The 15,454-nt window shown below is 38.3% G+C and overlaps 1 protein-coding gene across 1 annotated transcript; it reads left to right on the top strand.

Moving 5' to 3' along the window:
• Positions 1-9,876: 9,876 nt before the first annotated feature.
• LOC131249404 (protein LIFEGUARD 4-like) lies at positions 9,877-13,707 on the top strand. Its single transcript, XM_058250159.1, has 4 exons — positions 9,877-10,520; positions 10,614-10,727; positions 12,738-12,895; positions 13,327-13,707. Exons 1-4 carry the CDS (start codon positions 10,271-10,273, stop codon positions 13,483-13,485), a joined length of 681 nt encoding a protein of 226 aa, XP_058106142.1. The 5' UTR covers positions 9,877-10,270; the 3' UTR covers positions 13,486-13,707.
• The last annotated feature ends 1,747 nt before the right edge of the window (positions 13,708-15,454 follow it).

Raw genomic sequence — 15,454 nt, 5'->3', positions numbered from 1 at the left:
ATTGAAAATTTTCTACTACAAATTATACTCTACCATAGGCGTTTGGCTAAGCCCACAGGCGTGTATCTGGTCATCCATCAGGTGGACCCCACCAAATAGATGTTGCTACCCTTTAGAGAAAGGTGGTCCATCCAATAACTATGCCGTGATATTACAAATAAATTCGGTGGATTAGAAAATTTAGTATGATTTTTTTAGATATTGCACCTGTCCACCATGCTGGCATACGTGGCAGCGTGTGCATTAGCTGACTTGTACACACGTGTGGGCATAGCAAAGCTTCTACAGCAGAAAGGAAAAAGCAAACACGTGCTACACGTGTTAGGGAGTAGTTAGGAAGATAACACCTGTTTTCATCAAAATCACGACACCCAGACTTTGATTATTCATATTAATAAAATACACTTGTTGCACATGGGAGGCTCAATGGAGCATGATTGTCCAACCCTGGTCGGACCTTTAAACGTACGACCAGAGCTGTGTGAACCTACGGTGATGTATTTGTTTATCCAAGCTGTTCATACATTTTCTAAGACCATAATAAGGTATGGGCTCAAAAATAAAATAGATCCGATGATTTAGTGGACCACATCCCAAATGACTTTGGCATTTAATGCAACTAACATTTAATGCTTGAAAAGGTATGGGTTGAAAATTGAGATACATCCAATGATCCAGTGGACCACAACGAAGATGACTTTGCCGTTTAATGCAACTTACATTAAATTTGTGCATTTAAGGTGCATTTAATGCAACATAAGCTTACTAGTTAGTGTAATCTATCAAGGAGCATTGGTTCTGCCTCATTTTTAAGCCCCCACCTTAACACGATGTTAGAAAAGGAGTGAAAGGGTGAGACGGTTAAAGCATTGGTTCTGCCTCATTTTTAAGCCCCCACCTTAAACAGATATATCGTGGTGAGCCCCATATAGATATAGATCTGGTGAGACGGTTAAAGGTCCTATCAGGGTCAGACGAATCTAAATCATCTGCCACTTGCATGTCATGTCTAATAAATATGAGATCAATGTCAGGAGGCACGCATTTCTATGAAGTTCGATTATTGGGACGTTATTATAAGATATTCAATATGCTTTTTAAGTTTTACACAAGCATGCAGGTGTATGTACCATCCACCCCACTTGTCTTTAGGTGCCGTGATTGGGTTGTAATTGTAGTCCATTATTTTAGTAGGCCCATATGAGTGTGATGGGCCACGTTTGTATTTTGAGTCAAGCCATCGGTTGCCCATTTGGGCCATTGGATAAGCTAGCTGAGTTGATATTTTTATTCCGAGTGATTTTCACGAGGGAGCCTATCATTTCTATGGTACAAATGTCCTGCACGAGTTTTTACATTTGGAAATACAAAAATTACAAATATGTACGATCATCATGTTACTTAATGTATAAAAAATAAGGTGCCATTATCAATAAAGTGGATGTACATATCAACTGCCTCAATACCAAATACCCCACATGAATCTTTCCTCTTCCCAATTAAATCAAAGTTATTTTTTTTTTTTTGGGAAGTTAATGCTAAAAGAAACTTCTTCTACAAATAAATAAATAAGAAGTAAAAGACCAAACTCTACTTGTTTTATAAATTCAACCAAATCCAAACCATCCAAACAAAATAAAAGGGAAATAAAAAAAAGTATACATATTCATGTTTCATGACCTCTCTCATCTTTTTCCATTTTTGTGCCATGATCATCAATTTTCTTCTTCTATTTCTTTTTTTAAATCATGACTCTTTTCTTAACTGAGCTATATGACTTAAGCTAACTTGCTAAAAATAGGCCATCAATCAAATACAAAGTTGACATGACAAGCCAAGGCTAAGTTAGGGATTGACCAAGGCTTGCCTGATTTCCAAACCCGGTTACCACAGCCATGACTTAATTGTTTAGATTGACTTGCCCCGTTTTCAAACCAGGAGTTCCCCATATCTAATTCAAACCTAACTCATTGCAAGCTCCATACAACATTAATTGATTGGTTTTCTAATTTTTTAGAAAATGCAAAGTCATTGTCATCATTTTTAGGTGTTTGTGTGAGTATGAATTATCGTTCATAAATTGGAAGTCAAATATACTTGTAAAAGAAATAGATAAAGTAAATTGTAATTATTATATTTCACATTATAAAATTAATATTTTTACCATAATTTCTAAGTAAAACAAATAATATAACAAAACCTATCACTGTACTAAAATTTAATTGAAGCCACCATACGATAGCACGAGTAAATTATACACTAGATTGAAAAGACACATGAAAAACCTCAACTTGGTTAGTTTGGCATGGGTATTACATGACCCAATCAATTCCAACCCTTTGAGAGTCCCCTGGTCAGTTGTGCCAATGTAGCATATGATTATACCTATTTTTGACAAACCTATATGGACCAATGAAATGTTGTCACGTGTTGGCACTATGTGCTAAATGATGAGTGAAATTCTACTCACGGACTCAGAACATTGTTTAAACATGATGTGGCGCACCCAAATCAAACGATCAATGAGATGCCATGTGATAACCTTACCTCATGTGGTGTAGATAATTTTAGGGTGTGTTTGGGCAGTGGGATTAGAAGGGATTAGGTGAGATGAGATTCATATGGTCCTATGCCAATTCCACTCCATGTTTGGGAAGATTGGAAAAGCTTGGAATTAGATTAGATGGAATTGCATTGGGTCCCGTGCCAATTTCACTCAATGTTAGCAAGTTGTGTAGGTCCCACCATGATGTGTGGGCTATATCCACATCGTCCACCCATTTTTCAAGATTATTTTAGAGCATGGGCCAAAAAATCAGGTAAATCTAAAGCTCAAGTGGACCCCACCATAGAAAGCAACAGGGATTGAATACTTACCATTGAAAACTTCTTTGGGGCCACATAAGTTTTGGATCTACCTCATTTTTAAGCCCATGCCATAAAATGAGGTTACAAAACAAATGAACAGTTTAGATATAACACATGTGTGTTATTCTCAGTAATTTCAAATGATGGTGGGTATATTCATTCAATGTACCACCGTATTATCAACAAAGCATGGCATTAATCTTATCTCATGGCAACAGGGGACAATCCCTGCCATGGGTAATAATTATGTATTTTGAATCCCATCCCACCTAATCGCTTCCAATCTCACTGCCCAAACACGCCCTTAGGGAGTGTTTGGCGCATGGGATTAAAAAAAAATATATAATCATTGCATGTGACAGGAATTGTCCCCTATTATCATGGGATATCATGAGACAAACACAACTCCCCAAATACTAGATGAAATTTACACGGGACCTAATGTACTTACATCCCACCTAATCCCATCTAATACCGTGAGTCAAACGCTCCCTTAAAGAGGAGTAAGAAACGTACATATGAAAGAACATTAAATACTAGATTCCTATCAAAAGTACTCTTTATCAAAAACAAGAGTCTCATTCAAGCAACTCTCTCTCTCTCTCTCTCTCTCTCGCTCTCTCTCTCTCTCTCCAAGCATTAAATGTTAATATTTTATCAAAGAATATTTCTATATAGCATTAAATGTTAAAGCCACGTCAAAAGTAATTCCTTAAAGATTACAAATCCAAGTGATGTAAAGACTCCAACAACTTTCTACTATGGGAGTCCAAAAACATGAGGACTCACGAGTCTCTCTTATACACATGACCATACACGATAAGCTAACTTGTCGTAGAAGAACCAATAAGATTTGCACCGTCGAACGTTCGGATCTTTCCTATGCTACTACGCAAGGTTACCGCATCTCGGAAGCCTATAAAAGCAGCAGTTGAAGAAGAGCTTAATGCCTTATGCCAATACAATCAAACATGTCTTTACTTTCCTATCCAACATAGATATTTATCTTTTTATTTTAGTTCAGTTTCTTCCCATCGTTACTCATAGCATGGGACCCTTAGTTTTTAACCCTTAATTTAGCTCTCCACCATTCATCCACAACATCTCGCTGGATCGGTCCACGACAGTCTTTCTACGTGTTTGGTTCTGATCAAGACCACGAATAGGCTTTCAACAGTCATCTCACCACAAATCCTGGTTCCAATAAAGCAATAAACAAATTGACAAATATCTACCCCCCATCAGTCGTCTCACCATGACGTCCAGTTTTGATCGAGCAATGAATAGACACCTATCCCATACATCATGATTGTCCTGCTACAAAGTTTAGTCCTAATTGGGCAACGAACGAATCATCACTAGGGATCCGAGCGCCACTGAGGGGCCACCGTGATGTATGAACTCTATCCACACTGTCCATTCATTTTTTCATATTATTATAGAATATTATTTCAAATATAGCGAAGATAAAAGTTTTAAATAGGCCATACATTGGTGATTAAATTCCTACCGTTGAAATTTTCTTAGGGACCACAAAAGTTTTAGATCAAGGTGTTTTTTCACTTCATCCAGGTGTATATGAGCATATCAAGGGGTTGGATGGAAAATAAACGACACATTGGGCCTAAGGAAGGTTTCAACGGTAGGCGTCCTTAACACCGCTGCTTCCTATGGTGTGGTCCACTTGAGAATTGTATATTCCTTGTTTTTGGTATAGTACTCTATATGAAAAAAGGGATGGACGGTGTTGATAAGATTCATACACCACGGTGGCCCCTTAGTAGCCCTCAAAGCCTCCGCCTGTCCCGAGCTCCAAACAGGCTGGGGTAGTACCTAATCCGCGCCCCTCCCTTGTCTAATGTATATGTAACATCCCGAATTTTTGTGGCCCAAATATATACTCGTGCCCGAGAATTCTGGATGTTAATGATGTAAAAATTGGATGCTTTAAAATCGCACTTTTTTTTTTCCATTTATATCACATCCAGTTACATTCACAAGAGTAAAATCAACTGTATTTATTATTGACTAAAAAGTGTTCAACTAATTTTCAAACACCCTCTCAATGTGAGCTTATTACATTATATTAATGTAAACAATAGAAAACATATAAATAAATAAATTTCAGTGTCATTCTTCTTCATTATTGAAACATATCTTCCATAGAATGATTATCATCCGTATCGTCAACCTGTAATTCACCTGCAACATCTGTATGGTTGGAGAGGGTTAATTCCCTACCCATAGTGATGGTTATCCTTCAATATTAACGATAATTCAAGAGATTGATAAGAATAATGTGAGGGTTCTGATACGTCTCGTACTCCACCACTACGAGTGGTATTAGTATGCGCAATCAATATATATATATATACCTAGCAAAATGTGTGCGGTCCATCATATGTAGTGATCATCACAATGTGGAATATAATTCATAGAAGACCCGGCTTACCCCGTATCCCATACCATGGAGATTCGTCGGTGTGTCCAATGCTACCGTGGATTTACGTGAACACCTCAAGACGGCATAACACATGGATCAGATGAATTACGTAATACGATTTGTTCACGGAGCGACTATTTACGACATTCAATTCCAAAAGTGATGTAACACACATTGCGAATTACTTACATCGATTTGTGCACCACTACCAAAATTCATGAAATTATGTGTCGACCAAGAGAGTCATTATCCAGAGCACATTACATCCACGATAAAATATACGAACCACTATATATGAGGCATATAACACATCACTTGCATCAATAAAGAAACAAGTCGAACCACGAGGGTTTTGAAATTCCAAGACAAATGCCCAAGCTATAAAGGGATGTAACACAAGGTTGACTTAATAAAGGAGAAAAGTAGTATTAAGTTATCTTAATAAAAGATATGAGTAGCAAATAGGCTAACTCAACAAGATTAAGGGGACAGGAGCAAAAGGCCAACTCAATATAAAGTAGAAGCACACATTGCTATCAAAATTGGCAAAGGGCAAGGCTTGTATCCATCACACCCAATAAATTCATAAAAATCACGCATAATTAAAATCATACCTTAATGATAATTTTTTAAAAAATAAATATTTGATAATGGTAAATCAATCAATTGCATGAAAAATCACAGTAATATGAAATTATGCAAAAATAAGATAAATCATACTGACTCAAATTAGTGTAAGCTTTAAAGGAATCCCTCACATTTGCCTTAGATCTAAACCCTAAATCTCGATATAGGAAAAAAATTTTACATGAACCACGACATCGCTTGAGCAAGAAGGAGACAACATCCATGTGGAGAAGGAAGATGATGATGACGTCTAGGCTCTCTCTCTCTCTCTCTCTCTCTCTCTCTCTCTCTCTATATATATATATATATATATATATATATATATATCTCTTCTTCCTTGGATATTGGGAAATTGGGCGTATGAGTGGAGAAGGGATGCACACTCCTTTTATAAAGGAGTGGGCATGTAAGAGGGGATGTGTTTCACATCCCACTAGGATTGAGTTTCTCCAATTTAACTTTTTCTAGCGATTTTTCTTTAAATCTAATTTGTCCAGTGTGTCGGGGTTATTGAATAGATTTGGGCTATATAATTTTCTTGGTAACCCGAAATTTAGATTGACCTATCTTAAAAATTCTCCTAACGGGTGCCAAAACGAACTTAATCTCAATTAACAGTACACACTTAATAATCAGGGACCAAATTTGGGAGAAATGTGTAGTCATAATAGAAAAACAGTTGGACAAAAGTTGGTGGTTGATCAATGGTAGAAAAGACATCTGAAATTTCATCTTTTCCACCAAAAGGAAGGAATTAGAGTTAAGTCAGTCATCATTCAACAGTGTAAGATTATAGATCGATCGGGGTCTGAATTTTGTATGATATTATAGTCATGCGAGGCTAAAGTGTGGTCCAAATTTGAGTTGTGATTGATGGTGTAAAGTGGGTTAATGGGAAGCTCCAGATTTAAAAAGAGTTGGTAAGCATAAAACTGATAACTTCGGGCCTAACGAAAAAGCCTACCTCATATTTTACACTTGGTTTATATGATGGAAAATCCAAGTCATTCATACGAAGGGAAATATTCTACTACGACTGCCTACGAGCTTTCTTCACTCGATGGATACTAAAATCATTGGTTGAGGGGCTAATGATTCAATTAGGCCACTTTTACAATGATCTAAGCGATGAAATTCAACGTGTATGGTTAATTTATGATAAATAGGCATATTATAAAATTTTACATGAAATGGATAATGGGAATCATGTGATCTAAAATTCAAGGCTACAGGTTAATGACATCTTTTATTTTTCCAACTTCCATCGTCTGTAACGTCGGACTATACTATTTAAATGTATTAAAATTTCACAGATATTCTTTATTTTTCATTCTCTTTCCATCGCACTATTTTGAGCCTTGATTGCTTATAGATGACCAAGATGCCTTTTTAATGGGCTATACCACCCCGAGGTCTAAATCAACGCTTTCATATATCTAATAGAGAAGTCAACCGGTAGTTGTGGCGTATACGTTATGATCTTCGAACTGAGCTGTTCATTCTAATATTTAGGTAGCCTGTTAGGTGGATCCAAATATGATGAACAGTTAGATGACATGTTAAAAATAGAAAAACTTGATGGTTAGTACTCTGATCATGTATGTAGGTAATTATACAGTCAATTTTATAAACGGATAAATACAAGTAGGTTTTTTGAGTGATCAAGAGGTAGAACATATATACCGTTAGATTTAAGTGACTTGTTTACATGTGTAAGTTCCTTAAATTATAGTTTTGATGATGGGTTAAGCATATTCATAGGTGGTGAACAAGATGAACGGATTAACATCTCGATTCAATACATGTACGAGCGATGTAGAGATCAGGTAGTTAGTTTACCATGATCGGGTGGTCCAAACTCAAAATGGACGGTCAGATATCTTTACCCAGCAGTGAATAGTTGATTGAATAGTTGGTATAATGAAAAAGTGAGAATACTTGGATATATAATAATCTTGTCCTAAAAATCAACGGTTGGATGACTTGATTTATGGATGAAGATTATTCCCAACGGTCAAATTTAGGTCAGAGAATAGATGTAAGGTTAGGATAAGCTAAATTTGTGACATATATATGTATATATTAAATTAAATTTCATGGTAACACTTAAAACTTTCAATACTCCAGTATTGAAAAGTTTGAGGAGTTACCGTATATGTGCAAAAATAAGCACCTAATGTTCTAGTACATACCACATACCAATGCGTATTGTGTCCTACCCGATGGAGCGGGAAGGAGCTTTGAGTGGCCACCCTAATGCATGAGTCATATCCATCCCACTTATCTATTTTTTTTCAATCAATTTAGGATATAAGCCCAAAAATGAGAAAGATCCAAGGCTCAAGTGGACATAATATTTTTGTTTTCATTTCAACCAGGTATAGGTGACTTCATGAATACGTTGGATGGAAAATAAATATCACGATGGGCCTTAAAGAAGCTTCAATAGTGAAAATCATTATCACTAATGCTTCCGGTGGTGTGGTCCACTTGAGCCTAGGATCTGCCTCATTTTTAGGTTAAAAAAATGGATGGATGGTGTGGATAAGACCCATACGTAAAGGTGGCCACTCACATATCCAGCCGTTCCTAGCTGGAGACAGGGTAGGACGCATTCTGCCTCCACCACATATAAATCTTACATTTAATGCAAATTTTTATTTTTATTTTTTACACGCACAAACACACCCCCACACGCTCAGGCCGTAGTGGGATTTCACCACCTAAGGATGCTCAAACCCCTGACCGGGTATTGAAACTCCTGAGAGTCTACCACCCGAGCAAGAGTAAGGGGTCGTTTGGCACCGTGGATTGGAGGGGATTGGAGGGGGAAACCCCCTTGGTTGTTTGGAGGGGATTGGGGGATTATATTGCCAATCTAGGGGGTTTCCAATCCCCTCTTTGAGGGGGTTTGTAATCCATGGTGAGAGCTTGGATTACACCTAAAATCATTTCAATAGTTGCAGGTGTAACATGTATGTCACTGTGCACTATCATTCTATTGGGTACATGGGCCACTAATGATGATCAACACCATCCAAACATTGTCCATGTAAATCAACACCGTCCAAACATTGTCCAGCACCAACCAAACATTGTCCATATTAATCAATGATTAAAAATTGTTGGTTAGTCACTCAGACATGATCTTGTGCTTGTGATCCATCCGAGACTTGGAATTTCATCATTTTATCACAACCATAGCGTCAAAAATTATATATCTCACTAATTAGGAATATTATAGTTGATTTAGTAATTAAATTCAAACTCCTCTATATATACCATGCATATGTATCTTTGAATTAAAGTTGATTCACACTCCTCTAGGGTGCCAAACACAGGGGAGGATTGCCAATCCTAGGGGTTTCCAATCCTGGCGGTTCCGAATCTAAGGGGCTCGGATTCCACGCTCCCAAACAGGCACTAAGGATCCTACATTTAATGCAACCTGCATTTAATGTTTTCTACATTTAATACAATATATTAAATATGGTGTGTTTCAGTTGAGCATTGGATCCACCTCATTTTAATGCACATACCTTAAAACAATCTAAAAGAAGGGATGGACGTACTGGATAAACAGATACATCAAGGTGGGGCCCATTCGTGGCCAGAGACGGGCAGGGTACGTTCTCCCTTCCACTGGTGGGCCCCACAGGACTAAATGAAGATTCCCACAGATTCTCTGCTGGCGAAGTTCTCCCTATATTTTTATTTTATCCACGCGTCACTATGTCAGCACGTTTTTCTCCAACAAACCTCTTGCACCCAGCGGCCCGGTTCCCAGATCTCCTCAAACTGTCAGGCAGCAAGGCTCGCCCCATAGAAGCTCGTTCATCTATTTGCTCCTTTCGCACACTTCTTGATGATCCAAACCGTTCATCTAGAGGGACTCATCTCATATATCCTAATCATTAAAATTTAAATTTCACATCCTCACGATAAAAATAAAGATGAATTAAGAAATGCTTGTTTAACCATTATTCCAAAATCTCTTATCCATGTTATCTTATATCTATGATAAGAGAGATTTTCCCATGCCCATTAACATTGTAAAGATGCAGACCAACGATCTGGATCATGAGTTAGTGTAGCAAAAGGCAGCAAGCAGATTGAGTGAGCCTCCCTTAGAAATGCTCTATCTTAAAGGGCCGTCGTACTTTCTCTTATCCTATTTATATTTCGTTCCAAACGTCTCTCTCAATCGAATCTAATCCTCTACGACGACCGAAGCCACCATTTTTCTTGCCATTTTCTTCTTTCTTCAATTCTCATCTCCTTCCTTGCCTGCGTGTCTACTCTTTCTAGGTACTCCGCTCTGATCAAAGAACAATGTGGGCCCTAACGTACGGAAAAACCGGCGACGTTGAGACCGGTGCTCGACTCCTCCAACCGATGATGCTCGAGAGCCAAGAGCTGCGGTGGGCCTTCATTAGGAAGATATACTCCATCATCATCGTCCAGATGCTGCTGACCATTGCCGTCGCTGCAATAGTCGTCACCGTCCGCCCCATCTCGAACTTCGTCTTGTCGAGGCCTGGGCTGGGCCTCTACATCTTCATCATCATCCTGCCGTTCATCGGTAATCTTCTCTTTTCCTCTCTCTCTCTCTCTCTCTCTCTCTCTCTTCATTCGATTCTATTGTGTGATTCTTCTTCTTGTTCTTCTTTGGCAGTTCTATGTCCTCTGTATTACTATTCTCAGCGGCATCCTGTGAATTTTCTTCTCCTTGGCCTGTTTACAGTGTCTATTAGCTTCACCGTCGGGCTGTCGTGTGCATTCACCGTCGGTATGTGACTCAAACTGTAAAACCCTAATCTTGTTTTTTTTTTCTTTTTTAATGGTATTATGGATAGATGGAATTAAACGAAAACCCCTAACTCTAGCTATAAATTGGAGAAGAGAATCTAGTATATATGATTTTGGGTTGTTTATGACTGAAAGAATGATTGAATTATGGAATTGAATTGAAATTCTGCAGTTTGGGGTTTAATGTGTGTTTGGTAATTGGTTACTGCGAGAGTGCTGTTCGGTGGAATCAATTTAACAGTTAACCTTGTTTGATCAATGTGGCCCACCAGATGATCAGACCCATCTAGAATTCTGGATGTTGTTGAGATTTATCCCAGAATTAACATAGATGGCATAGATGGGATCTGATGCATCCGATGATCCATCAAAGAACCAAGCATACGATTCAGATCGAATTGGAATTTGGGACCTTGGTATGTTTTGGCCTTAGGAATCATATAATTCGTACAGATCTGACAAAATCATATAGTCCTGAATCAATCTCTAGGACGAGATTTTGCATGGGATCTTAGTTGTAGCATAGATCCGACAAAAATAAGTTGACTGCACAAAGGAAAAAAAGAAAAGAAAAAAAGAAGAAGAAAAAAAAAAGAACAGAAAAGAAAAGGGAATCCCATTCCTTTCTTACCAGAGTGGCAAGAATTGATCCTTCAACCTCTCCCATAACTAGGGTTGTACATTGAGCTGAGTCGAGTCGAGTCGAGGTGGGCCGAGCTTGTGGCTTGACTTGTTCGTGCTCTCCTCGAGCTCGGCTTCGAGCTTACCATTGGAGCTTGGCTTGTTTACCAAATCTTTTGAGTTGAGCTCGAGGTGAGCTGGTGAATCGAGTCAAGGCAAACTTACCTCTAGTCGAGCCTGCTCCCAACCCAACTCAACCTAGCAACCCGACCCAACCTACACCCGATTCAACTCAGTCAGTTGACTCAATGGACCCAACCCGCACCTAACTCAACTCCCAAATCAAATATTCAATTATATATATATATATATATATATATATATATATATATATATATATCAAATAAAGCCATATAAGTACCTTGTTGTTGGTGCTAAGAGAGAAAGAGCTCAGGTGAGTGGCCGAGTGCAGGCCATATGGCTGAGACCGGTTAGGCGAACGTTGAGTCGAGCTTAGGCGAGTGGCAGGCGCGCACACACACACACACAGAGAGAGAGAGAGAGAGAGAGAGAGAGAGTGTGTGTGTGTGTGTGTGTGTGTGTGGAGCTCACAACGAGTTGGGTTAAGGGAAATGGTAAGAAAGGGACGAACGGGTAGAGTAGTTTTTAAATTTTAACTTTTATATATATATGTATGTATGTATGTATGCATGTATGAGTCAAGCCGAGCGAGCTTTTTGAGATAGCTTGGCTCGTGTACAACCCTTTTCATAATTAAGAGAGCCTTTGCCATGCATCTTAACAGTCAATCTCGTTTATTCATGACAAAATAAAATATTTAATTTAGTTTAAGAGTTTAAGTGGGGAGTGCCTGTGTGTACTACCTATGTCAAATTTTGGGGTTGTTGCATACAGCCTTGTACCATGAATGTGTCTCACCATCACTGTTATGTAACAACCATCATGACCATTACGTAACTGTTTTCTAATACCTTGTTGCAAATGGACGGCTAAGAAGAGAGATGCGAAAAGAGTCTGCATTCAAAATTTTAAAAAATGCCGGGTCCACGTAAGACCAGTTCCAGTTTGGAGATTTTTGGGGCATGGACCCTATCCGTTGCTGGTTCAACAGCCCAATGGTCTGGTGTATCCTCATGTGGAGGATCGTATAATTCCTCAGTTGTCATACAAGTCCATATCCCCTATTTGAAACCATGTCCTGCATTTAGCCTAAACTTACTGCACGTTTATGTTTATGTACCAGAAACCATGTGATCTTGGACTCCTGATTTGGGTCTGCATTATTCTATTCAATGTTCTTTGTGACCTTGAGATCTGATTAGAATTGAATCGTTTTCATTGCAAACAGGGAAGGTTATTTTAGAATCTGTTATTTTAACGACTGTGGTGGTCATAAGCCTCACACTCTACACGTTCTGGGCTGCTAGGAGAGGCCAAGATTTCAACTTCCTTAGAACGCTCGTGTTTTCTACCATATCGGTGCTGATGTTGTTCATCGTCATCCAGGTATGCGACATCTTTAGCTCATCAAACCCCATACGTTATTGGTGTTAGGTATGGTTGCAACTCGGCTGCATATGGTCCATGAGCTATGTTCTGAGCATGGTTAAAATACTCGGAATGACTTGCCCTAGTGGGGTGATCATCTGGGTTATTGATGGTGTTGAACTAGAACTCAGATCGATCTAGTCCAAGCAGCTGACCGAGCCGAGTTGAGTTTTCGATTTGTGGGAGTCTTAAAACCATGGATCTGAGTCCATGACTCCCATGTCCAAACCTAGAACAAGAATCAAGGAGATGGGTGATACCCATCTGGAACCCTGGCTAGTCGAAGAGGAACTACTATGGTTCTAAGTTCCAAAACCTTTTGAATCTTGTGGGAGTGTTGTATTCTTGTACTGAATTAAGGCATGACACTCCTGATTCTGATTTTGCAGATCTTCTTCCCAATGGGTAAACTATCAGTGATGATATATAGCGGCCTGATGAAGCACTACAAATATGATGAGTATATATGGGCCTCTGTCACTTTGTATCTCGACATCCTTAACCTTTTCTTGGCACTGCTTTCACTCTTCAGAGCTAAGAGTAGATGATACTTGAATTAGACAAAAGCAAGGTACTTTGGTGTGCCTCTTTGATGCAAGCCCAATTCAAGGCGAACGCCCAACCCATCAACTAGGCGCAAGCCTCAGTATTCAACCATTATTTCTAGCCCAAGTGCATTCATGATGCATGGCTTTGGGACTATGTTGTATGCTTGGAAAATAAAAAGTTTGAAATTGAAGTACGAATTGGAAATGTATCTGGAATTATTTTGGAAGTTTTTTTTTTTTTTTGAAAATATGTAATAATGCATTGAAACTGATCATGGTTGTTATTAATGTATTTATGAGGGGTGGTTGTATTTGGTCTATAAAAGGACCTATTTTGTAATGAAAATGGATCAAATCTTTGAGTTATTTTCTACAAACTTTGTATTTGTGAGTGAGTGATTCCTTTCTTGTTAGGTGAGTGAGTCCCCAAGCTATACCTTGTTGGGTGAGTGATTTCCTAACCCTTGGGTGAGTGAGTTCCCAAGCCAACCCCTTGAAGCTGGATCACTCAGTCTGGGCAAAACCTCGTAGGGCTGCAAGTGAGTCTTTAAGGTTAAACAATGTTCCGATGGCTCTATTAATCATTATAAGGCTCGCCTCATTGTGAAACGCTTTCATCAGCAACTTGGTATTGATTATGGTGATACATTCAGTCCTGTTGTCAAGAATATTATGGTTCAGTTGATTCTCTCTCTTGCCCTTCATTATGGTTGGGCTATATGCCTACTTAATGCAAAATGCGTTCTTTCATGACATTCTTATTGAGGAAGTGGACATGACACAACCCCAAGGGTTTGTGGATATATCTAATCCTCATTATGTTTGTCGCTTCAGCAAAGCCTTATATAGTTTTAAACAGGCTCTACGTGTGTGGTATCTTCGCCTTACAAATTATCTTCAGGTTTGGGATTTGTTGGATCTTCTGCCGATACTTCTCTCTTTGTTTGTCATTCTGTACAAGAATTTACTATTTTACTTGTATATGTGGATGATATATCACTACTAATCATGGCTGGTCCAAAGCTGCCACTTCTTCTAATGTCATATAGGGCCACGTGTTACATGGGTCTTTTCCTAGCTTGATCACGTCTTGCTACTCTTAAGTCAATGGTTCATCCTCAGTCACATCTGTAAAGTTTTACATCAATACATGGTAAGTTGGCTAGGCCTAGTGAGAAGTCCCAACATAGTTCTTCGTATCAAATTAAAATAGAGTAACAACAATTAATCATATATAATATAAGTTCATAATTGTAAATGTTGTGCATATGTATTAATGTGTGTGGATGCATTAAGTAGGAATCTGTCCACTTTGCTTGAGTTGCAAACCCATTAACTTACAACTGCCTTTTGGTAGGTATGGGCAAGTCTCGCATCTACTTCATGAGTAGGCTTCCACTAGTATAATAGGCATCTAGTAACGATTTTACTAGGAATGTCATTCAGGGAAGTCTCCCATGAACTCAGGCACGAATTGTGGATGCAGTAAATGGATGCAGAATTATAGCAAAGTAGTTATAAACCTTGAATTGTAAAAATCGTTATAATTCTTAGATTATAATCAACACAATTTTTATGTCATTTGATTATGTCATTATAGACATCAATTCATAGTTATATCCACTCAACCAATCAAATCACAAGATGCATTTATACAGTAAAATCATATTAATACATCAAAGCAAATGATGTAACTAATCATCGTTATCAATGTAGTAATCAAATCAAGTAAGAGAACATAAACACAATATCAAAGTAAACATACAAACATATCAACAATGAATCTATTTTAACTTCATAGAGGAAAAACATATCGGGATCACTTACCTTGATTCAGTAGAGATGATTTCGTAAAGCAATCAGTTTAATTTGAATTAGAACTTCTTCAAACCACATAAATGAGATTACTGACTGATCCTATTGGTTCACTTGGTGGGGACCACCTTTGATTAATCTAGTTTCCATAACA

Source organism: Magnolia sinica, chromosome 6 (genome assembly GCF_029962835.1).
Source record: "Magnolia sinica isolate HGM2019 chromosome 6, MsV1, whole genome shotgun sequence".
Classification (NCBI taxonomy): domain Eukaryota; kingdom Viridiplantae; phylum Streptophyta; class Magnoliopsida; order Magnoliales; family Magnoliaceae; genus Magnolia; species Magnolia sinica.
The sequence above is the reverse complement of the archived record's forward strand: the minus strand, read 5'-3'. Positions and strand labels throughout refer to the sequence as shown.